Genomic DNA, 22,873 nt, shown 5'->3' with positions numbered 1-22,873 from the left:
TCGAAGCGCAGGGGGCGCTGCCGTCGCAAACACCTGAGCGTTTTAGGGATGTATTTCGCTCGTCTACAGTACACATCGTATCGCGCGCCATCCACGTCAATACATCGGCTCGCCTCATTCGTCTCGTCGCGTTCCACCGATCGAAATGATGCCACCAGAAGCCAGGGCATCTGAGGTACTCTAACCCGCTCGTCCTCGCGGTTGTCCAGCAGGCACCGGGTCAGACCTTGGCCATGGCGCGGCGCGGCGAGGCGGTGACGCGGCCCACGACGGACGCCATGCTCGGGGGCGCACGGCCCGCGTTGTCGCCGCGTTGCTGCCGCGACCGCGGGCTGGCGGCCAGCCGGTCACGCACGCTCGACCACTTGTCGGCCGAGCCGAGCGGGCTGCCAGCGCGACGCGACTGCATCCGCGTCGCCTGCCGCGACACGCTTTTGTTGACCACTTCGACGAGTCGTTCGGTCGGCAGGTCGGCCGGTAAGTGGCTCTGCACACGCTCCCAGGCGGCCAGCGCGCGCTGCAGCCGGTCCTGCAGCCCGCGCAACACCTCTGGCCCGCCGAACGGCCGCACCAGCTGGAAGCCGAGCTGGGCGTCGGTCGTCGGCCGCACCACCAGGTGGTAGGCGGCGCGGGGCACGAGCACGTCCAGCGCCGTCACCGTCGCCGGCAGCGCCCAGAGGAGACGTAGGTTTCCCGTCTCGTCGCACAGGTCGAGCTCACCCTGCAGCGGCTGCTCGCCGAGTAGTCTCATCATGCGCTGCTTCAACCAGTCCATCATCAGGCCCACGTAGCAATCAGCGTTGGCAAGCAGCTCATACTCGTCGCCTACCTTGACGCGGATGAAAGTCATCACAAGGAAGGACACGGGTTACAATGGTTTTGATGCTGCCAGACACACCGTGCAGCGGCACGAGGAGACTAGGAATGTGTTCGTAGCCTTTTCGGACAATCGCACTTACTCGAAGTGTGTCGGAGCAGCTTCGAAGCGTCCAGTCGTTAGCAGTCTTGAAGTCGACAGCTGTTCAGCTTGTGCAGGCTTACTGAAACGCCGAAATAAAATGTTTGTGAAATTGCGTGGCGTTGGTACTGGATCTCCTGCTTGGAAGAAAATTCATGTGTAACATGTGTAAGACTCCCCGATAAAGTCAAAATAAATATCGAAGATGTTGACACGTCGTCGGCTTGTTGCGCTGCACGTAATAACATAGAAAGCTGTACAAAGATGTATGATTTTACGGTAAACCCGCAAACGGAATTACACGATTGTCAGACGCCTGTGGTGTACGTCAATATCTTATGTCCGTCTGTACAAAACCTATGCATGTCGCCACCTGCTCCATGTTTACTGGACATCCCGGTCTGAGATTACAAAAAAATTTAACCGGAAAGTGACATCGAACACATGTCGCGTGACTGTATCACGCTGTGAGATAACTGATGGTGTTTCTGCTGTTTGCTGTAGTGAATTTGTTCAAGGGATCTGTTCCGAAGTTTCATGGGGTTGCAAGCTTTTTAACCAGGCGTTAACGATCCACACCATACGTCACGTTATCTATATATTCAGGATACTACTTACAAAGGAGCTGACTTTTAGATTGCGTATATGCACGAATCGCTCGACGTTTCGACCGGATGCAATCATAATCGAGAACTGAACTGTCCGTAAACGATCGACCCAAACCGAACCGCCGAACCGAACGCGTCGGAAATGACGTACGTCATCATCAAGGTGGGTGACGAGTCAGCTATTTTTGCCAACGCCAACTGCCCGGTGCGCGTGCTGCTGGACTGGCTGCGTGACCGTGTGGAGTCCCTGCTGCCACCCCTGACCGTCGAACTTGACCTCTGCGACGACAACGGCAACATGCGCCTGCTGACCGAGCTGCCAGCGACCACCAACGCGCTGAGCACGCTTCAGCAGTGCGGCATTTACCACCCGGTGGTGCGCCAGGGCTCGGCGACCAGCAGCAGCGGCTTCCGGCTGCTGCAGCCGCCGGAAGGGCACGACCGGCGCCGCGAGCTCCAGCAGCGTATTAACCGCGGCATCGTCATTTGGGAGCGGCTTAAGCAGAAGCTGTCCAAGGACCCGCCGCTTGAGAAGCTGCTGGAGATGGTGCACAAGGCCATCGCGCGGAGCAGCAAGGGCGGGTCGCTGGACGGATGGGAGCGGGCCCGTGAACGAGGCCTGTCGAAACGCGGAGATCGGCGCTCGTCACCGCGGGACAGTACCGGGGAGCGGGAATACCGCATGTCTGGCAGCGTCTCGCCGGACGCGCTCTCCCAGCGACGGAGTTCCAGGCGTTACGATGGGGGACCCGGCTCCCTCAGTGCACGGGGCCGCCGGACGTCCGCCAAACGTTTCGGTTCGGTCGGCTGAGGCGCAGCCCTCATCACGGATGCCAGCAGTTTTGTAAACATTTGTACTTGCGCATATTTTGAGCAGGTGCCGTTATCTCAGCGGTTGGGCGGAAACTGATCGAGAACGCGCTGCTTATGAATGGGAAGTTACTGAAACAACAGCGCAGAAGATCATATATTATCGTGCGCAAGATACGCTAGAAGACCTGGGATCTGGCCATCGGTTGAAGAACTGCGTACACGCAGTCTGCCTGAATTAAATAAGTCAATTCTTGTTGGCCGCGTCCATTCTGTGGACAAAACAAAGACAAAACTCTTCACCCAGAACACCGTGCATGGGTGATTTCTGCAATCTGGGCTCAAAATAACTTCTACATGTGCGGCGGCTTTGTACATTTATTGTAAGCGAACGTGACGCATCGGTGTCATTCTGCGGACCTTCTTGGCCTGCCCAGGAGGGATTTATCTTGCGATCGTGGGAAAGCGGTACACAAATAAACGTGAAGCCGGAGATTTTGGCGTATAATTACAACAAGGTGCTGTACTTACTAGCTATGGAACGAACTCGACTTTCTAATCCACATGCTTCAGGCTGATGTGTATTTAATGTTGCTTGTTCTTTTATAATGCATTATCTGCATGTAAAGGTAGTAAACAGCCGGGTATTTCTCAGGTCCTTCTTTGAATGATGTGTACCTTAAAAGGCATGAAGCTACCGGTGATGCAAATGGACTAATGAAATCAAATGAAGCAAGACACAGATTGTCTCCAATAAATCATAAATTGGGAATGGAAAAACAGCTTTTTGTGGAGACACCAGTGTCATGTTTATACTAGACATCAGTGACATAGTTCCTTGAAATATTGACTCTTTGTGCATTATGATTAGTGGGGATTATATGGCAAATTCTGAGCACTTGGATTTATAGCATGCATGCCCCAAAATTCTGCAGCAGGGATGCTCTTATGCCAGGCATGTTTGGTATAATGTGCATTGTCTGCAACATTTGGTACAATACAGCCCCATTTGGAATCTTCTGTTAGATTTACCCTCAAAACTGTCATTTATGAAGGTATTAGCAGCACCAGCCTTTTTTGGTAGGCACAAAACAGATTGGAGGTAGTTTGTCCATTCAAGTGCATTGTTCTAATATTCAGCCACTTGGGTTGTGAGGAAGTCAATATTTTTTTCATGCTTCAACACCCCAGCTTTGGGCCCACTGCCTGTAGCTCCTCCCTTTGCTCAAAATCAGCCAGCCAGCATTGAACTGGGCAGCTATGCAACAGAGCTCTATTGCACTTCAGGCTTGACAAGTGGGCTAGATAGGTGAGATGTCTGGGTCAGGGTCAAGGTGTGACCAACTAGCACCAACTGAGTGTGTGCAGGACTGCTGGAGAACCAGGATTCTGGTAGCATGAATTTATATTTACATCCTGTGCACCCAGCAGGATTAATTTTGTCATCCTGTTCCAGTGGCTGCATTGGTTAGATTGCTGGTCTCTGGATTCAGCCACCCAAGGTTGGTTGGATTGTAGTCAATTCATGTGCATCATGTTTGTGCCTGACTAAGATGACCTATTGCTGGTGGCAGGGGCTGGGCTGAAGGTCAGATGATGGAGAATAAGAACAACTGTGCTGGGCATTACAGCATGTTAAAATTTCTCTAGAAAGTTCTGCCATTGCCCTGGAATCTCATAACATGGTGGAATCATGAAAATCAGTTTCCCTTGATTGTGGAATGCTGTATGCCATTCACACTGCAGTGTTGTGGGAAGATTAGATTGGGTCAGTCAGCTGGTATGCAAGAGCTGGTTGCAAAAGCAAAATGGATTAGCAAAAAAGCCATGCCAACACAAAATACATATGACATACCAGTAAAGTAACCATGATTTTTATGCTCAAGTCCACATGAAGTTGCAGTTTTAATCACTGGTCAGTTACTGTCATCTAGTGATTATTACAGCTAGGCTAGTTAATGCTGCTCAATTGAAAAGGTATTGCCATTGAAGTTGAACAATGAACTCATATTAATGTGCCTGTAAAACACAGAAACACAAACAACACAAACACAAACAAACAAAACCAAACCAAACAAAAATGACAAAAACACAAGCAAACAAAAACAAGTTTTTCAGCATTTGTTGGGCCCAGGAAGGCCCCTTGCTGTTAGGCCCCTTGCTGTTAGGCCCCTTGCTGTTGGGCCTCTCACTGTTAGACCCTTTGCTGGTGGGCCCCTTGCTGCAGTGTTCCAGTATTTGGCTACTTGGGTGGCAGGGATGTTAATATTTTTCATGATATACACCCTGGCCTGTGGCTCACTGCCTGTTGGCCCTTGCTCAAAATTGGCCTATCGGCATCAAGCTGGGTGGCTGTCAACCCAATTATGTAGGCATGTCAGGCTCCATAAATGGGCTGGGCAGGTCAGATGTCTGGGTTTGGGGTCAAAGGGCAACATATTAGTGTCAACCAATTGCGTGCAGGGGCTGCCGGGTAGCATGAACCCTTGTTTACATCCTGCACAAACTTCTGGATCAATCTTGGAATGCTGCCTTGCTTTTAGGCCCCCCTACTGTTTGGCCTCTTGGTGTGCTGTTGTCCTTTAAAGCTCCATTGAGTTAATGAGTGATGCATAGGAAAGCTCCTCAAAATATTGGAATCTCAAGCAAATGAAGCAGTGGTGATAGGCTAACTGTTTTTTATCTGTGAAGATGTAAGTGTGGTCATTATTTTTGGGTCTTGACTTGTAACAGTGATATTTTGTTTTTATTCTCTGGAACCTTTTCATGTTCTTTGCATTAGGTGCTGATGCACACTGTTTTCAGAGTGTCATGAGCTCCAGCGAGTCCGGCTCGGAGGCGGTGGTGACGCCCACCACCCCCGGGCCCGACCCACTGTCGCAGCTGCTGTCGTCGCCGGCGGCGAAGCGGGCTCGGCTGGACTCCGAGGCGGAGGAGTCGGACCCGGTCACCCCTTCTACTGGTCAGTCGGAGCCAGCCACCCCAACCGCTGGCCCGTCTGAGCCAGTCACGCCTACTACCGGTCAGTCATGGACGGCTACCCTAGCCACTGGTCAGTCACAGATGGCTACCCCAGTCACTGGTCAGTCACAGATGGCTACCCCAGCCACTGGTCAGTCACAGACGACTACCCGAGCCACTGGTCAGTCAGAGATGGCTACCCCAGCCACTGGTCAGTCACAGATGGCTACTCCAGCCACCGGTCAGTCAGATGATCAGATCTGATTAATTCAGGTCAGATCACAGATGATCACCCCAGCTGCCCGTCACTGGTCAATACAAATGATCGCCTCTGCGTCCGGACTTGGACGCCGTTCGTGTTGACTGCGGCGTGTTCCCATCACTGGCCAGCAGCTGCGCTGGGACGGTGAGCTCCGTTCTTTGGATCTCCTCCGTTCGGTGCGCGCGTCGCCGGTGCCGGAGCGCGCCTGTACACCGCTCTCTGAAACGGTTGTCTGCCTCCGTCTGGGCGCAAAATGACCCTAGAATTCGACGCGCCCTAAAACCCCAATCATCATCATCTGCCTCTGTCGGTGACGGGGCGTGACCGTTTGTCGCCCGCGAGCCGCGGTTGGTGTGGGCGTCGCCGGTGCCCGCCGTGCCCGCTGTGACGGCGTCGCTGTGTCTGCGCGCAGCAGACTCCGACATCCAGCTGCCGCGTCCGGCCGAGGCGGCGGCGGAGGAGGCGGCCGAGTCCGGCAAGTCGCGCCAGGAGCTGGAGGAAGAGGAGCGCGAGCGGATGCAGTCAGTACCGGGCCGGGGTCGGGCGGCACGGGCTCCGCCGGGCGTGGCGGAGCGCTGCTCGCGGGGGAGGGAGGTACATGCTGTACCGGACGAGGGTGGGAGGAGTGCGTTAAGACGGAACCGGTGCGCAGCGGGAGGGAGGACCGGGCCCACCAGACGGGCGGCCGCCGGCCCAGCTGAAAAGGACGGGCCTGCTGAAATGCTGTTGGTGCTGCATCAATCATCCGTGGTGGACCGGACGTGTCGCAGCAGGCAGGCAGGGATAATGGGAACATGTGAGTGCCCGGCAAGCAATTCACGCTTAACTATTTCGTTTTGTTTTTGATGAATGCAGTTGTAACCGATGTGTGGCTTGTGTCAAGTACTGAAACCATTTTCTGAAATATTTGAATTTTTCAGAGTGCTTGTGTCTTATTTTACTGAGGAGCAGCTGGATAGATACGAAATGTATCGTCGTGCTGCGTTTCCGAAGGCTGCGATCAAAAGGGTGAGGTGACGTTTCAGAGCGCAGTGTTGTCTAAAATGTGATGTTAGCATTAGACACTGAATTGAAAGTTTCACTTTCGAATTCTCGTCATAAGGCAATCGAGTTGATCGTGCGATCACCGTGTCTTGCTCAAACATATACTGCTGGATATGCTGAATGTGTTTCACATTTTCATCATTTTCTGATCGATGCACTTATGTCAGGAGATAATCTGGTGCGAAACACTAGATGATGTTTATCGTTCACTTGATTAATACTCCCTTCACGGGAATTTATTGTAAACCATCAGCTTGTGTTGTCTTGTGTGTGGGAAATGGTTTATACCGGTTGCAAAATTTGGCGTATAAAGCAGCATTTCGTGCGTCCCCTTTGCAGCTGATGCAGACCCTGACCACCTGCTCAGTCTCCCAGAACGCGGTGATCGCGATGTCGGGCATAGCCAAAGTCTTCGTGGGTGAAATCATGGAAGAGGGTAAGCATTCGGCATCACGCGTTGTAACCAGCCAGCGCTTGTTATGCCGGCTGAAAAGCGTGTCGACGTGGATTGCGCTTCCGTATCGTGATGAACAACGTCTAAGTCGATGGCACTTGGCCTTTTGTGGTCTACCCCAAAGTCGTGTCGCCAGGATCCATCAATGCGGACTCGGTGGCCCGCTTGTAAACCTGGTGGCTCCAACAGCTACGGTGAAGATGAGGCATAAGTTTTCTGCAACATTGCAAATTGAACCAAACATTGTTTCACCCATTGGACTAACACGATAAACGTAAAATTTCTTATTTTGAAGAATCTGCATACCACTGGTCAAAGCCGGGTCCAGTTCGCGATGGCACGACGTCGCAGCGATACGACATGGGCACATGCGGCAGATCAGATAATAGTCAGCCGTTTTGGAAAACTGGGTCGGTGCGCGAAAACGGTCCCGCGGCCCGGGGCGCAAACGACGCGTACGTCCGTCGTGGAGCGTTTTTAAGGACTGGTGTCGGGTCTCGGCAATCCCAACTGATAAATATTTGAAACCGACCGCGCAGCTTAGATGGAATGCGCGGTCTACAATTCGTGGAGATTTTTTTAAAAATCCGACACAAGTGTGCCACCAGTCGACCGGAAAGTGCCCAATGGCACCTTTTACGAAACTGATTTCGAATGTAACGCACATATGGTGTTTTGACGACGGTCACCAAAACTGCAAATAATTTCATTTGGCCGATGTCGCCGCCTAAAATAGCCATGCCCGGCAGGAGCACAGCCAGCCAATCTGCATATGATTTTACTTTGTGGCGCCCTCACGCCGGCGCAACATAAGTGAACTTATGTCTACCAAACTGTCATAAAAGGCGGCTTCCCAAGCATTCGTTTGGGTTTCAAGAGAGTCCGTTCAAGAGTTCGCCGTTCAGTGCGAACAGAACATAGCTCAACCGTCTGTGGACGGATAACTAAAGTAAAAATTTTGCTGTGTTGCTGCTCTTGCGGAACATACTTCGCTCAAATTCAGGGCGTTTGCTATGTACGTACTATTTTGATCACTCGCCTCGAATTCCTCGTCCAGCTAGCGTCCGTACTCGCGCAGTCCTCGTCAGTTCGCCGGCGACCTGCAAGTGCCCGCGGAACTCACGATGCCACTGCCTTCCAGCTCTGGACGTGAAAGATGAGCTGGCCGATGCGGGACCCGTGCAGCCCAGACACCTGCGCGAGGGGGTGCGCCGCCTTCGCCGCAAGCCCGGCACATTCGTCCCTTCCATGAAACAGAGACGCCCTGTGTTCAGGTTATGAAGCTGAGCTTGTCGCAACCGCTTGCTAGATGGCGATAGTGTCGCGGTTTTTGCAGTGTGAAGGTGGACGAATCATGCAACAAAAAGCCGTTTTTATTTCTACCGCCTCACCACGAATGTATCGCTCCTGGTGCACATGTATTGACGCACGCCTCAGTGATCGACACGATGCGGGACGATCGCTGGACGTTGCCTGCTCGCCACCACACCCTACCGCGCGTGATTTTAATGTGCAGTTTGCATTCGTCGGTAGAGGTCGCGACGCATCGGTGTACACGTGTCTTCTGTACATGGCCGGAGTTGTTGGCTATCATGTTTTGTGAGGGTGGATTGCGGCCGGACTGGGTATATTTCTCATACCCTGCACCGCAGCCGCCACGGGTCACGCGTTAGCATGGCCGACGCTGGTGATGCTATGGCCGCGGCGTTGGTGAAAGTGTTCGCATCTTTGTCGTTTCGGGAATAGCAGGAAGACTGGTGTCCCGTTAAGTGCGTGGAGTGCATCGCTGTCCGCGGATCCCCTCCGCTCTGTCGTGTAGTCTGCTATCTTTGTCCGGGACTTATCTTCGTGCTGAGAAACCCTCGGTCAGACTCCTGCTCCCCTCCGTCCGCCCCCTGCTCCCATCCTCCCGCCTTTGTTCCCCTCGATCAGCGTCCTGCTCCCATCCGTCTGCCCCCCGCTCCCCTCGGTCAGCATCCTGCTCCCATCCTTCCGCCCCCTGCTCCCATCAGTTCGTCCCCTGCCCCCCTCAGTCAGCCTCTTGCTCCCATCCTTCCGCTCCCTGCTCTCATCCCTCCGCTCCGTGCTGCCCCCCGTCGGCCCCCCTGCTCCCCTCCGTCCGCCCCCTGTTCCCCTCCGGCCGCCCCCTGCTCCCCGCTATTCCAACACTCGCTCCAGTCTAGCTCGCTACTGAAGCTCGTTAGTAGCGCCATACCCTCACTGCGCACTTTTCCTATAAACCCGTAGGTTATGACCGACATGTGTTACATACAGGATGTTCTGAAAGCTGCGCAGCCTTTTCTCATTTGCGGATTTCACTGACGGCGACGCCATAGCTGGCTTGTGTTGCGTTCACCGATCGATCTACTATTTGCTCGCCAACTGGTCATTCCTCTAGCGGCGTACCGAGTAGGTATTTGTGGGCGCGGCACGCCTTGGCTGGTGTGATTTTCCAACTGCGTGAGCTGTCTTTGCACCTCGTGTCTTAAAACCTCCTTTGTGTTTTTTTCTTAAAACTGCGTGACCCATTCCACCAGCGCCAGCATACATTATGAGCAGTTTGTAATGCGTCCTGCCCAGGGCTAGGAGGTACGTGTAACAGTCCGGTGCACCTACATCTTTTGTGTTGGTTCGTGACTTTCTTTTTTTTTTTTTTTTTTGCTACTGGAAACTGATTGATGCTCCGCAAAAACTCAGGACTTGTAATGTATCCATCTTAACTCGGAAATACGTTTATTATCGAAACATTTGCACCACGCCGTCTCCAACTGCAAACCAGCAGACACCTAGTGGAACTTCTTTTTTGCGTCCAGTTATGATTTTTTCACGGGTAGCCGCAAACCGAAAATGTGTTTTCTAACCCTCGTCCTGCCTGCTTTCTTGTCCGGTCCTTTCCCGCTCCTCACCCGCCGTTCCTCGTCCAGGTGGGACGACTCGCCGACACCATCTGCCGTCGAGAACGTCCTGCGCATCATCTACCGCAACCGCAGCCACAAGCCGGCCGAGTGACCTGGCCCGCCCCACCCTGACCTCTCTCTGCCGGCCGCGGTCTTTCGGCCGGCCCCTGTCTCTCCCGGCCGGCCGCCGCCGTGACGCCCCCCACCCGTCCGTCCCGGTCTGGCCACCTACCGAACACCGCCGCCGCGCCGCCCTCCACCCATCCGTCCCTGACTGGCCACCTACCGAACACCGCCGGTGAGCGACGCCAGGCGCCGGGCCCGGTCACCCGGCGCCCGGCGCCGCTCACCCGCTGACCGAGGGGTCAAGTGCTGTGCCGCGGGGAGCGAGGAGCGTCGCAACCGCAAGGCCGTTATGTACAGTACAAAATGCGATGCGCTGCTGATCAGGGCAGGGCTCGCGAATGTCCGCGGTCGCGGAGCTTGTCAGATGATCCCTGGACGCCGTGTTCGCTGGCTTCCCTGCTATATTCGTGTGTGTTCGAAATCACCAAAACCGCGCCTACATGCCATTACGCTAACAAGCATTACGTGTATATGGACATGCTCGCCCCGCAAGGACCACTCGTCACCAGAACGACGGCGCCGCGGGCCGTTTCGCCGGCGGCGGTCGATGCTGGCGCGCCATTGCGACCGTGATTTGGCGCGATTCAACGACACGGATCAATCTGGTCATAGTGACCACTCGGATCAATGAGGCCCTCTGTGGCCGACCGCGCGCGGTCACGCAGCGCGCTGGGGAGCGAAATCTGATGAGGTCGGCGATGAAAACGTCGCCTGGCGTGGCGGCGCGCCGTCCACGCGATGCTCGGCGGAGATGGAGCGAGCGGTGCGCGGTGAGGCACGACACGAGAGCGGAAGGTGGGCGGTGTCGCGCCACGATGGTGAAGGTGGCACGGCATGGTGGTGCGTGAGCAGTTGCCGGGTCGCGGGCAGTCCATGCCCAGTCAGTGCAGGCGGTCGGTGCCCGATGCTGAGTACAGCATGCTAACGTCACATTTAGTAAACGACTGAACGCCCTAGGCTAGTACGTACCCCCAGGTGCGCACCTGTCGAAGGCATCCCGGTACGTGTCTACCAGTGGGAGCTCTTCCGAACGGTTATCTAAGTAGGCACCAACAGCCGACAGCATAGTGAGCTGTGGTCAGCTGACCAAATTGTCGCCGCACAGTGGAGAGGGAGGCATGTGACTGAAGAGCATTGAACTATCAACGCGCCTTAAATGACGTCCAGGTGCACGCTGGAATGTGGTGCTGAGATCGGCCGATTTTGTGTGTGGTGTTACGATGCATCGGCTAGACACTTCCAGACACTTCCAGCGGTGGCGATGTTTTCGCAAATACATTTCATCAGCGTAAAGAAACATGGTTTTTGAAGTTCCGGAACACTTAACACTGCTCGCAAAGGCACAGACCCGATTTCGGCATAAAGCAGATTACGCGTTAAATTAAGTTTGTCAGTCGGGTGACCAGCAAACGTCCAAGATCGTGACGTCCAGTGCTCATCATCCAAAGCTGCAATATCCGACGCTCATAGCATTCAACATGCGTCTAATTCCGTACCCATTCGCGGAGTTCATAGCGTGCAAGCTTGCAACGGCCAACATTACAACATCCTATGCTCATAACATCCAGCGATCAGGACGTCCAGTTGATTAGTTTCGATTGGCACTGTTCTACAACCTTTGGACGTCATGAAACCTAGATGCATGAACTTTGGGTGTTGCAGTTTTGGATGCTGCGAGCTTGGATGTTCAGTTTCTCCCCTGTCCAGGGGCGTCGAAGGATTTTCGGATGTTAAGAATGTTGGATGCAGCGATTTTGGACGTTTTGACCGGACGTTATGAACTCCGGATGCTTCAATACGCATCCTGTGATGAACCCTCCGCGCGGGCCGGTAAGCAAAGGATGGAACGGATCAAGTTGGTCAGCAGAGATGCAACTTTCTTATGCAAGTGAGATTTGCTGCCCAACCGTTGCTTTTTCCGCAGGGTCGCCTTTCCAGCGGCTGGACAAACCCTCTCCGCGTTCCTCCACCCGGCCCGTAAGTGGTCAGGTGCAAATTGATGGTGGTCCGGAAGTGTTGGGTCACAGATGACAAACGTGCTAAATAATTGCCTTCTTTTTGAAGACCTCATCGCGTTTTCACAGCAGCGTAGTTAGAACTGACAGCAGATGGTAGATATAGACCTCATAATTCTCACACTCAAGCGGATAGAACTAACAGCAGGTGGTAGACATTAACCAAATGTGGCCTTCGTTGTCGAGGCGATGGCCCCCTGTTGTCTGGGGCCGACTTGTGCACTCCTCTCGTTCCAGAGGAAGACGCTGGGAGACCAGCTGAGGGAGGTGGTCGGTTGTCCAAGGTCAGGGGAGACTGGAGTAGAGGTGAGGGCCGTTACGGAACCCGGAGGACCCCATCGACCGCCGACTTCTCAACCAGTCGCGAGGAAGCCCCTTCAAGCTTCCACGTTATAATCACTATTGCCTGTGTTTGTTTGTCGTGGTCCTCGGAATGGGGCCTGTAGAGCCAGCGGGTAATGTGATGGCAGCCTACGCCGCTGGCGTCCGATTAAACCTCGGGCGATGGCCGACATCGCTTCAGAAGCCGGACATTGGCCAGTGGAGAGGGGAGCACTCGGGGCGGAGCGGGTCAGAAGATTGCGGCCAGGTGAACAACCCGTCGGGTAGCCCCGGGCCCGGCATGCCAGCATTTTAGGGGCGTGAGATGATTCGACTAACTGTGTTCTTTCGTATCAAATCAGGCACGTGTCTGGATCCCGAAGCGGATTCAAGGGCCTTGGACCCAGGTGCTGTCATCGAAGGACCCAATATGATTTGGAATCCGCTGGCCTTGTTTCTACTTCACGACCGGGCCGGTGAACATAGCATCTAAATGTTCTATTCAGGGACCCGCCTGCGTTCCTGGACTCAGGTTGTCGCGGGTTCTAGCGTTGGTGAGTTCCCGCTTTTTCTCTCGAATTTCTCTCATAGCTGGAGCTCTAGTGGAGAATATTAATTTCATTACTGTATCGCGCATCTTTAAGTGCTGCTTTGTGCTGTTTTTCTTTCAGTATTTGCCCCCCCCCCGAAAATGTGTTTACGCTGCCTATCTGCGCCGACCCCTCCCCCCCCCCCCCCGTGTTAATACTCTGGTCCCGCCTGCTAGTATCGCCGGACACTGAGCGTGCCCTGCGCTGCCCCGGTGGGGGGGCGTAGGTGGCGGTTCGATCCCGCGCTCTCGGCCCCTGCACTTAACAAACACCTGTGTAAGAGTTCCCGAGGATATGTCGGCTGGGCTCCTCCTGTAAATGGTGTTTTATTGGACTCCGACTGCGCCTTTACAAGAGCGCAGAACAACAAATTCGCATTGAGGAGACACTTGCGAACAATAAATTCGCATTGAGGAGAATGGCGAATGACAACTGCTGACACTGTTGCTTAGCCCTCGCCAGGTGTTGTGGTCTCACTCCCGTCGGCAGTTTAGCTAGAACAGTGCTCTTGCGCGTGCCCTATTGATTTCGCACCTGATGCACCAGAAGTAAAGCGTGTTACCATAGCCCTGTAAGTCCTCACAACATTCGTTTCACATTCGCATTCAGTCCCCACATTTCTAAGCTATCGTGGGTATAGGAACAAGGGTAGGGTAGAGTTGACCCTCCCCCACACACTTTTGAATATACGTAGCATAACCTCATGTTAAAGCACAGGGAGGATCGACTTTAAAACTAGAATCCTTCCTCTCGACTTTATGAAACGCTCCTACACTCAAGTAACCTATATCCTGTAGTTCAACTGTTTGAGTTGTCAAACGCCATTAGGTTCGCTTCTCGCCAGATCGCGAAGTTGGCATGAAGCCCGTTCAAATCACCATTTTCTCTCGAGCACTTGGTAAAATATCATCTTTGGAGCTCAGCAATGCAGAAAAAATCGGCTAGAATCGGATATGAACGTGAGCCGAGTAATCTACGAGAACAGCATACAAACACAGAAGACGAACTTAATCTCGTACTTTTTCAACAGTGTTATTGATACATGTGACAGAATTTGATGTTATGTCCATATACACCCACGCCCACACCCACACACACACCCACACACACACACCCACACCCACACCCACACCCACACACCCACACCCACACCCACACCCACACCCACACCCACACCCACACACACCCACCCACACACACACACACACACACACACACACACACACACACACACACACACACACACACACACACACACACACATATATATATATATATATATATATATATATATATATATATATATATATATATATATATATGTGTGTATATATATATATATATATATATATATATATATATATATATATAATGTGGTATGTACATGCAATGCGACGTCAGCAATTTTGCCGTTTGACAGCAACGTGCAATCATAATTGCTGCGCCATAATTACGATTCATTGCACATCTTGCACGCTCTCGTGTACTGAACTAAGGCCGACCAGAAGACTCGCCGCACCTGCTGCAGGCAGTGGTTTGTGTATGTTTCCACAAGCACAGCCGAGCGCCGGTTTTCGCATTTTCGCAATATACAACCCTCCTTCAGCGGCGTGGCATGGCATCAGCTTGAAACTTGGAATAATACGTAAAATCGTGTGATATGTACAACATATTACAAACTCCTGATAGCCCAAATATCAAGTTATGGGATTAGATTACCTTTTGCAAATTTTCAGGTCTCGGACAGTCTTCCTAAAGTTTTCTGTCTAACCCCCGGCTATTTCTAGCCGGACCTTGAGTGTGTCTCAAACCGACTTCACATTGGGAGTCGGGTTCAGCCCATGGCCTCAACCAGTGGGTTCAACCCGTGGCTTCAACCCTTTGCATCCGCGAAAGCATGTTACCTAATTTTATGCACATAGATTCAAACCTACTTAACTCTTAGCCCGACAGCTCTAGAACGCAATTAAGCAGCTCGGTGCAAATAACGATTACATTTGTCGCGCCCCTAAAACCCGATAACTGACTCACGTAACGAAGTTTGCCGTGGTCCGCTCAGCATGGGCTGAGTTCCAGCCCTCCTCTGCCGCTAGATGTGCCGCTCTGAGCCCTGATCCCATGTCCCTCACCATGACCGACCCAGGCCGTGCTCGTCGGCCTGGATACCACCGCGGTCATCCTGACCACCGACTCTAGGCGCCCCCTCCCCCTCCCCTCTAAGTCCTAATCCCGGCTCTGTCCCCTGACCAGTGACTATGATCCCGACCGCGCCCCTCACGGCCATGTTCGTAACACGCTGCTTTGGCCGTGCCCCTGGCCTTCTGACCCTGGTCGCGCCCCTGACCTGCCGACCCTGGCCGCCCTGGCCGCCACCCCTGGCCGCCCTGGCCGCCGGCCCTGACCGCCCCTGACCGCCCCTGGCCGTCGTCGGCCGCCGCCGGCCGCCGTGCGGGGTCAGCCGGACCGCGGCGCCGGCTGGCTCGGCGCTCCGGCGGTCCGCCGACGAGCGGCGGCCGGCACCGGCCGACACCAGCCGCGTCACCACACGTCACGGATGACGCACGGCTCCGGAGCCTCCAGCCGCCGTACCAGCCCGCGGCCAGCTCGTGAGACGTCACTCTGTCGGCCGAAAAGGTCCGTTCTCGGGGAGCGGCTGTCCCCGCATCGCGAAGAGAATGCGACGCCAGCACCAGACTTCCCGGCGTCGGCAGGACCAGACCGGGGTTGTGGAGAGCTCGCTGTCCTGCAGGGAGTGACTGGCCACGCTGTGGCCAACTGGGAGATGGTGCAGGTCACGGATTCGCACTGGCCGGGACGTTCCAACCGACTCAGACGACCGCGGCGACCCTGGCCCACACTGACTCAACGCGGCGTTGACTTAACATCCAATTCATCACCAGCCACGATTCGCAGCCGTCAGCATGTTGACCCGGCAGCACCTGGTCAGCCACGCTTTACGAGGACTGCAGACGGCTCACGACGAAAGGTGGCGTGGTTCGCAGCGGGCGCGCGAGGCATTCCAGCCATGTTACCGTCCGTGCCAACTCCGGCTGGCGCTGCTGGGCGGCGCCGAGGCGCGAAGGTCACCAGGTCACCGCTCCGACGAAAGTGGACGAATGGGAACGGTGGGGCTGGGTCGCCATGTTGTTGAACCTTTCGACCTTCAGTCAGAATCGATTAGTGTGAAAAATTAAGTAGCACAGTTTTCAACACGCGCACTCGCAAGTCAGAAAGCAAAACAGGCGCTCGGCGTTGCAGTCTCCGTGTGCTGCGCCTTGATTCCGCGTGTAACACTCGGTAGTGGATGGATGCAGATGATGACGCATCTTAGATATGTGTCTTTGCTCGCATGGGGAATCAGTTCGCACGTTAAGAATCCAGTGCTGGCGTCTATGTGACTTTCGGATTGGTGACAGGAGCGCCATTTACAGCACTGCGATCTGGGCTTGGAATCTGGCGGTGGAACTGGAAGAATAAAGGTGATATTTCCATTTTCTGGTGCTGTAGCTGTTAATCTATTCAGGGAATATTCTCGAAAATCTTATGGTTAGGGATACGCCCGAACAGCAGTAAAGCTATCTTTGCAAGATATAGATTAATTTTGAAAAACACTTTCGGAAGCATGATTTCACGACAGCCGTTCCCGCGCGCCCTTCGCCCACCACCTAGTGTTGTTTTTTTCGGAACTGCCGACGCTGTTCGGTTTTACGGAAACCGAACATTACGGAAACCGGAAATTTATCTGAATCCACACCAATGAACATTAATGAGGCCTCTTACGTTTTTTTTACAACACCAGGGCATAAAAGGCTGGAGCATCCCATCCCAATGTAAGGCGCCTACCGGCTGCCATTCTGACGACACGAGGACGGGGCTCCCTGGCCAATCAGGAGGCCCTTAGAGGGAGATATGATATCATACATTGATCTGATCCCTGGCGCGGGAAGCTCTCTGACCCGGCGGCCAGCCCCAGGGCGATCTGAGAACTCTCATGGATGTAACAAGATCCCTTATCACCACTGGTGATCGGGGTTGTCCAATAATTGACACGGATACTCAAACTTGGTTTAACGGGCCGTTCGCTGACATGACGTCAAGGGCTCCCCGTTCGATACTAGAGGCCCTCACTGGTATAGGATCCTTGCATGGTCTCATTGTGAACTCTCGTAAATTTTCGCAACATGTATAAGTCTCCCATTATAAAAATGCCCTCTATGCCAAAGGGCTCCAACCAGCACAAATGGCCCTTTGGCATTTGGAGTTCTTTCCCTGTCCCGGTTCAGTAAATGCTCCCCTGGCCGATTCGGGACGGCTTGCCACACATGACCCTATGTGAGGCACTTAGAGACCGGTCGACACAGGGGCACTCATGGCCTCAGGTGCCCCGACCAATGTGAATTGCACGCTTGGGCCTTGATACGGCTTGGGAAATAGACCCTTAGATCCAGACTGACACGGAGCCGACCGTTCGGTACTGGCGGTGCCGGACCGACGTGGAGGTCCTCATCGACTCAGGGGCCTCCAGTCGGCGCAGAGTGCCGTCAGACTGGCATTTGAGGGCCAGACCCACAGAGCTGGGCCCCTAATATGACCCCCGGTCAGCCCTTCAGGCTCTCAATTCGGGCCCTTAATCGTCACGTGCCTCATTCTGTTCATCCCCCCTCGCCTATGCTACTGCATGTAGACGTATTTGAAGTGGCGTGATGCTCATGAAAATGCAAAGCGAGCAGAATGCTTGTCATAACTCTCCCCAATGCCATTGACATGGGAAAAGTAAACTCTGATGGCTCTGCCAAGAGTCAGCAGCTGCAGCACCCCTCGGAACTGAACGCGGATCTCAACAAACCGACATCGCAGCGACGGAAAACAGACATCGCTTGGATGAGCTCGCTCACGCTCGCCCCACGTAAAACAACGTATCCATCAATTTTCGGTCATTTTAAGGATTGATGTCAGATCGGCAGCCTGCACAAAGACGCAAACCGTTCGTGGGATGGAAGCGAATATTTACACTACTAGCTGCCAAACGTTCAAAACGCTATCCAGTCCATTACCCTGTTTACATGGACAGTTGTGATTCGAATTGAGCCGGGACCCGTCCTCGATCCGAACTATCCGGCCCATGTATACGGAAGCCTTTTTCGAAGCTGGTGTCCAATGCCACTGACTAACCGTCAAACCGAAAGAGATTAAGGTATGACAACTATACAGAATGACCTTTTGTTTCCATTATTCAATATCCTCCCCCAGGTGTTTGCGCTTCTTCGCAGCACTCCAGTCACATTAACCGAAAAGTCAATTATTATGAATTCATCGGATTAGCCGATCGAATATCCAGCAAATATGCACACCATGTATTCGCAATTTCGCGAGAGAACGTTTCATCAGTGAGCCTCTGCTTGGAAGTTGCAGCACTCTTAAGATGGACAGACTTCCACCGCATCAATCAGTTCTGTTTGCGTGGTTTCCGAAAGCGTTTCTATGGGCTTTCCTTTTGGAGTCATCCGCATGATAAGTGACAAGACTCACATTTGTTATCGCCACGTTCGTCACGCTCCGCACGAGACGTTGTAATGGTTTAGGCATACCAACAGGCCGCGAGAATGCTATATTGCGCAGTTGCGTCCAAGAGAACTGCTACACATCACTCCAATGGACCCTTGGTTGCATGTATGAATTATGCTACCAAAAAATAAGGTTCATGTTGCCTTTACATTTCTGGAACCTCAGCAGTTAGCTTTGACCACAGACTTGACGAACTGGTCGTTGTGGGGATCAGATTTCGTGTCCACAAGGGGTTTGCGGATTTTCAGGAGGTTCTGAGCACACAACCCAGCGGAGAGAAGTGCACCGTTGTCATCCAACGACGCCAGCGTTCCCTCGGGCTCCTTCTAGCCACCTGGACTGAGGATCTGTGGGCACGACATTTGCTGGGGTTCCCGGCTTGACGATATCAGCTGAGGACGTCACTGTCACTTGGCCAACTCAGGAATTGATCAAATGAGCGAGATTATGCGAGCAGTGATCAATGGTCCTGAGTCGTAAAGAGCACGTGATTTATTTCTCTATATATTTGCGTCATTAATAACGGAATAGCTCAGACCGAAATGAAATATATTTTGACAGCCTTGTGGGCAGTCGTTTATCACACGAAGTGCTAATACACCTTGGGCTCCCGCCAGATGGTACTCACATTTGGTGGGTGTCGTTGCGCCGTTCGTGAAGTGAAGTGAACTTGGCTTTTGAAAAAAGTGTTAAGGCCTGTTTCAAACGATTCCGAAAGAGCTCAAACATCGACAGAGAAGTACTGTTAATGCGAGCGTACAGTACAAGTGACATGCACACAACGGAAGTCAAAATTTGCACGAGATCGTATTTCTTGCAAACGAGTGTTATTTCTTTGGTGAAACCGGCAGATTCTTGGAATTTACTATTTTCCTTTCCCTGGGGAGGGGGTGGGTGGGTAGCGACCCATACCTGCTCCTTTACATTTGGGGGACTGCTCAACCAGTGGCCTCTGACACATATTATTTGTTAATCTGCAAGACGTTAAAGTCGCAGATCAGTCAAATGTCCCGATTTGCAGAAAAAAGTCTGATTAGGGCATGTAGCATATTTATAGGTAAATTTCGGCCAGGAGTTTTGACCAGTAGACATGCATGCGGTACTTCGCTGAATACCTTAGATGAATTGGAGATTAAACGGTCCTACCGTAGACCTATCACAAGCACTGCCTTATATACATGATATATATATATATATACATTTAAAATTGCATGCATGGACATGAATAGTGCTTTAGAACTAAACCTGATCCTAGCATTTCATCGCGTGATGTTATTTTGACATGACCTGGGATCACCCTAGATCTGGACTGACGCCTCATAACTTCTTCATACAGCATCACCAGCAAACATCAGCCCCAATTTGGAGCATGCACGAGTATAAGCAAAACTTTGGAGCTCAGTGTCGTCATACGAGGCAATTCATGGCCTCGTGGACATTTATTACACTTTGTTACCTGACATCCCAAAGTTATGCTGTTTGCTCCAGGCCATTTGGTCTAAAAATGATATACGGTGCACGTGGTGAGAGTGCTTGGCCGCAGGCGCATTTTTACCAATTTATTCAAATATTTTAAAGATGTTTCGTGCGTTGAAATGAGTGATGTATAAACGAATTCTGTCTATGAAAAATTTCCGTGACCGACCGAAAACCAAAGCCATTTATACCAGTTTTCCTTCAACCACAATTTTGAGCCCTTATTGACTAATGACGACTGATGCACAGTGTCGGATCGCTGCCCAAGGTTTCAATTTGATTGCAGCCCCAAGTTTGATTTCAAGTCATTTCGCTTGTTTACAGCTGCGAGAATGGTCATTAATTTTCGAAAATTGGGGTCACGTCACTCCGCGGCGAGCTCTTAACACAGCGATGATGGCGCGTCGCCTTTGCGCAATGGCTCGTGATTGGGGCCTCGCAGTGCCGGCGTGGACCGCACTGACCGCGCTGATATGCCCCTCTAGCGAAATTATTTCGCCGCGTCGGCTTACGTGCAGTGACCTGATCCGCTTGCGAGCGAATTCACCCCGTGAAATGTGGCGAAGCCGGTCGTGTGTAAACCTTGCACTGTTGATTCTTGGAGCTGGTTCTTCTGCGCAGAAAAAAAGATCAGCAGCTGTTGTAGCTTTTCCGAGGAGAGATACGTCGTGTTTTGGGAAGCAGAACACCTGACACCTGCCCCATGCACTCGTCTGCCTTGCGACCGTGATCACGGCGCGCCCCTGGCCGTCGCCCTGCCGGCTCAGCCGTTGAGCCCAACACGAGGTGTGGCTCCGCGCCGACCGCCCCACCGCCGGCGGGCGGGCGGGCACGGCCCAGTTCATCTCGCATCACGGCCGCCAGCGCGCCACCGCCAGATTGGAGGGCTCATTCGGACCAGGCCGAGTGCCTCTAAACGGGCTTAATGAGGCCGGGGGTTATTGTCGGCGTAGCCGCGTTGTCTAACAAGCCCACACCAGAGCGGCGGGGCTAGGTCACGTGTAATCTTGTCATTAGACACCGGCGTGTCAGCGAGGGAGAATGCGCCAGCTCCGCAGTGAAGCGGATGGGTATTTGAAGGATACGTTGTGTCAGCGAGTCAGCTGACCCAGCTTCATCGTGGTCACTGGGACTGTAGAGAGCCTCGCATTTGCATTCGTGTCTCTTTATTTGTCTTCACCCGTGCGAGCTCTGTTATTTCAGGACACATCACAAAACATCCCAATAAAAAACGATAATACGTAATATAAGATGTCAGCTGAATGATCACCACCCAGGTGCAGCACATCCGCGCTATGGTGGTTGTTGTCAGACATGTGCCTAGTTTCCGGAATTTCTTTACGGGACCAAGGTCCTGGTTTTTAGCCCCGAAACCGGGAAGAGGAGAGGAGTTTGGAGCAAGCCAAAGGATCGGCAACAACCAGAATTCATACTGATACTAAGCCACGAGATCCAGCAAGAAGCAACCTATGATAGTCCGATATGATAGATATGATAGTATAAAGTCCAACCTATGATATGGAGGAGGATCAAGCGAGAACAAAACTCAGCCAAGGGTAATATTTAGAAATCCAGCAAAATCCCAGATTCTGCCCAAAGTATTTTCAGACGTCCAGCTAGTACTAAGATCCATCCTGGAGCCATACTCAGGGATCCAGCAAGAAACAAAATCCAGTTGTTCTTAAATCATTCGCGATAATGGTCCGAGCCGGAAGCTTCTTGGTCGTCAGGCTTCTTTCGTATCAAAATGAAACAAGCATCGGCACCCTGACGATCATCCTTCACTTTCAAAAAAGTCCAGCATCAAGAAACGGCAAGGGAACCGACAAAAATAAGTACCTTTCCTGGATTATCAATATTGAGACCCGGCGCCCATTCGCACCGCATTTGTACAGATTTATGGATGTGTCGAAGTGAAATGAGGTGTCAGAATACACCTGATGGGACCAAAATTTCCTAATTTTTCCGATGAACCTTTGAGGATCATGACTCAAGGCAAAGTGTGATCAATTATGCATTACATTATACGACATTCTGCTCGAAGTAATTGCAACAGAAATTCACGATCACACAATCTATGAGATTTTTAGGAAAATGTAGGATGTGCGGCCTGTTGAATCCAGCATAGCTTCCATGCAATCAAGCTTTTGACCTGAAGCGAAGAGGTACAACAAGAGGTCCCTGGAGTGCACGGAGGTACATAGGTACTGATGGGAGCGTACGCAAGTACTGATAGAGAAAGTGAGATGAAATAGCGACATCAATAGAAATGGGCCTTATCTGGCTATAACTTCGCATCGCATCTTGCATGCACTGTACCATGATGTACCATGATGCACATGTACGTGTGCCATGATGACAGTGTCCGAAAGTGTATGCTAATACCGCACGCTAATCAAGCAAGGCGATGAAGCCAACGTTGTACATTTGTCTGCCACAGGACATTACGATATAGACTTCAGTCAGTGCTAGCTAATGCACAGCAATAACATTGAGATCAAAGTGTGCTTGATTTTTTAGGTTGGTGTGTGCTAAAGCTATTAAAAGAAGTTCTTCACAATGGTATGGGGTTTTCAACCGAGATAGCCATTTGAAGATCATTCGGTGCAGCTCACAGCCCTGCCATTCTTAAGACTCAAACCCTCCTAACCATTTGTTGGGCCACACGCCTGCAAAGATGTGTAGATTTCTACGTGGAGACTAATTTTAGTTCAACCGGGCATCCATGACGTCATAATAACGTAATTCAAATGATGCTATTCTATTGGCCGTGCGGCGATCAAGGC

General features: G+C 52.4%; 2 protein-coding genes across 9 annotated transcripts; one reads left to right on the top strand and one right to left on the bottom strand.

The window, feature by feature from the left end:
* Positions 1–37: 37 nt before the first annotated feature.
* Positions 38–1,337, bottom strand: LOC119091379 (uncharacterized protein CXorf65 homolog). Of its 3 annotated transcripts, none has more exons than XM_037214143.1 (2): positions 1,316–1,337; positions 38–1,040 (listed from the first exon to the last, which is right to left on the bottom strand). In XM_037214143.1, exon 2 carries the CDS (start codon positions 848–850, stop codon positions 221–223), a length of 630 nt encoding a protein of 209 aa, XP_037070038.1. In that variant the 5' UTR covers positions 851–1,040; positions 1,316–1,337; the 3' UTR covers positions 38–220. The 3 variants fall into 3 exon arrangements, with proteins under 3 accessions (XP_037070038.1, XP_037070039.1, XP_037070040.1); XM_037214144.1 differs by lacking the exon at positions 1,316–1,337 and having other exon boundaries at positions 38–829; positions 960–1,290; XM_037214145.1 differs by lacking the exon at positions 1,316–1,337 and having other exon boundaries at positions 38–757; positions 960–1,290.
* A 149-nt stretch (positions 1,338–1,486) lies between these two features.
* Positions 1,487–11,403, top strand: Taf11 (TATA-box binding protein associated factor 11). 6 transcript variants are annotated; one of them, XM_037214785.1, is made up of 8 exons: positions 1,487–2,894; positions 3,833–3,878; positions 5,182–5,338; positions 6,015–6,120; positions 6,520–6,607; positions 6,983–7,079; positions 8,239–8,371; positions 10,022–11,403. In XM_037214785.1, exons 3-8 carry the CDS (start codon positions 5,188–5,190, stop codon positions 10,104–10,106), a joined length of 660 nt encoding a protein of 219 aa, XP_037070680.1. In that variant the 5' UTR covers positions 1,487–2,894; positions 3,833–3,878; positions 5,182–5,187; the 3' UTR covers positions 10,107–11,403. The 6 variants fall into 6 exon arrangements, with proteins under 6 accessions (XP_037070680.1, XP_037070679.1, XP_037070678.1 ...); XM_037214784.1 differs by having other exon boundaries at positions 6,012–6,120; XM_037214783.1 differs by having other exon boundaries at positions 5,182–5,398.
* Positions 11,404–22,873: the final 11,470 nt, after the last annotated feature.

This window comes from Pollicipes pollicipes, unplaced genomic scaffold, assembly GCF_011947565.3.
Source record: "Pollicipes pollicipes isolate AB1234 unplaced genomic scaffold, Ppol_2.1 Scaffold_3447;HRSCAF=4054_pilon_pilon_pilon, whole genome shotgun sequence".
NCBI lineage: Eukaryota > Metazoa > Arthropoda > Thecostraca > Pollicipedomorpha > Pollicipedidae > Pollicipes > Pollicipes pollicipes.
Note: the sequence above shows the minus strand (reverse complement) of the source record. Positions and strands in the feature narration are given on the sequence as shown.

Coding starts and splice junctions, on each gene's coding strand:
- Taf11 (XM_037214781.1), top strand. CDS start 5,188: ATGAGCTCCAGCGAGTCCGGCTCGGAGGCGGTGGTGACGCCCACCACC. Junction 6,608..6,982: donor CGAAGGCTGCGATCAAAAGG/GTGAGGTGACGT, acceptor TCCCCTTTGCAG/CTGATGCAGACCCTGACCAC. Junction 8,372..10,021: donor CAGAGACGCCCTGTGTTCAG/GTTATGAAGCTG, acceptor TTCCTCGTCCAG/GTGGGACGACTCGCCGACAC.
- LOC119091379 (XM_037214143.1), bottom strand. CDS start 850: ATGACTTTCATCCGCGTCAAGGTAGGCGACGAGTATGAGCTGCTTGCC.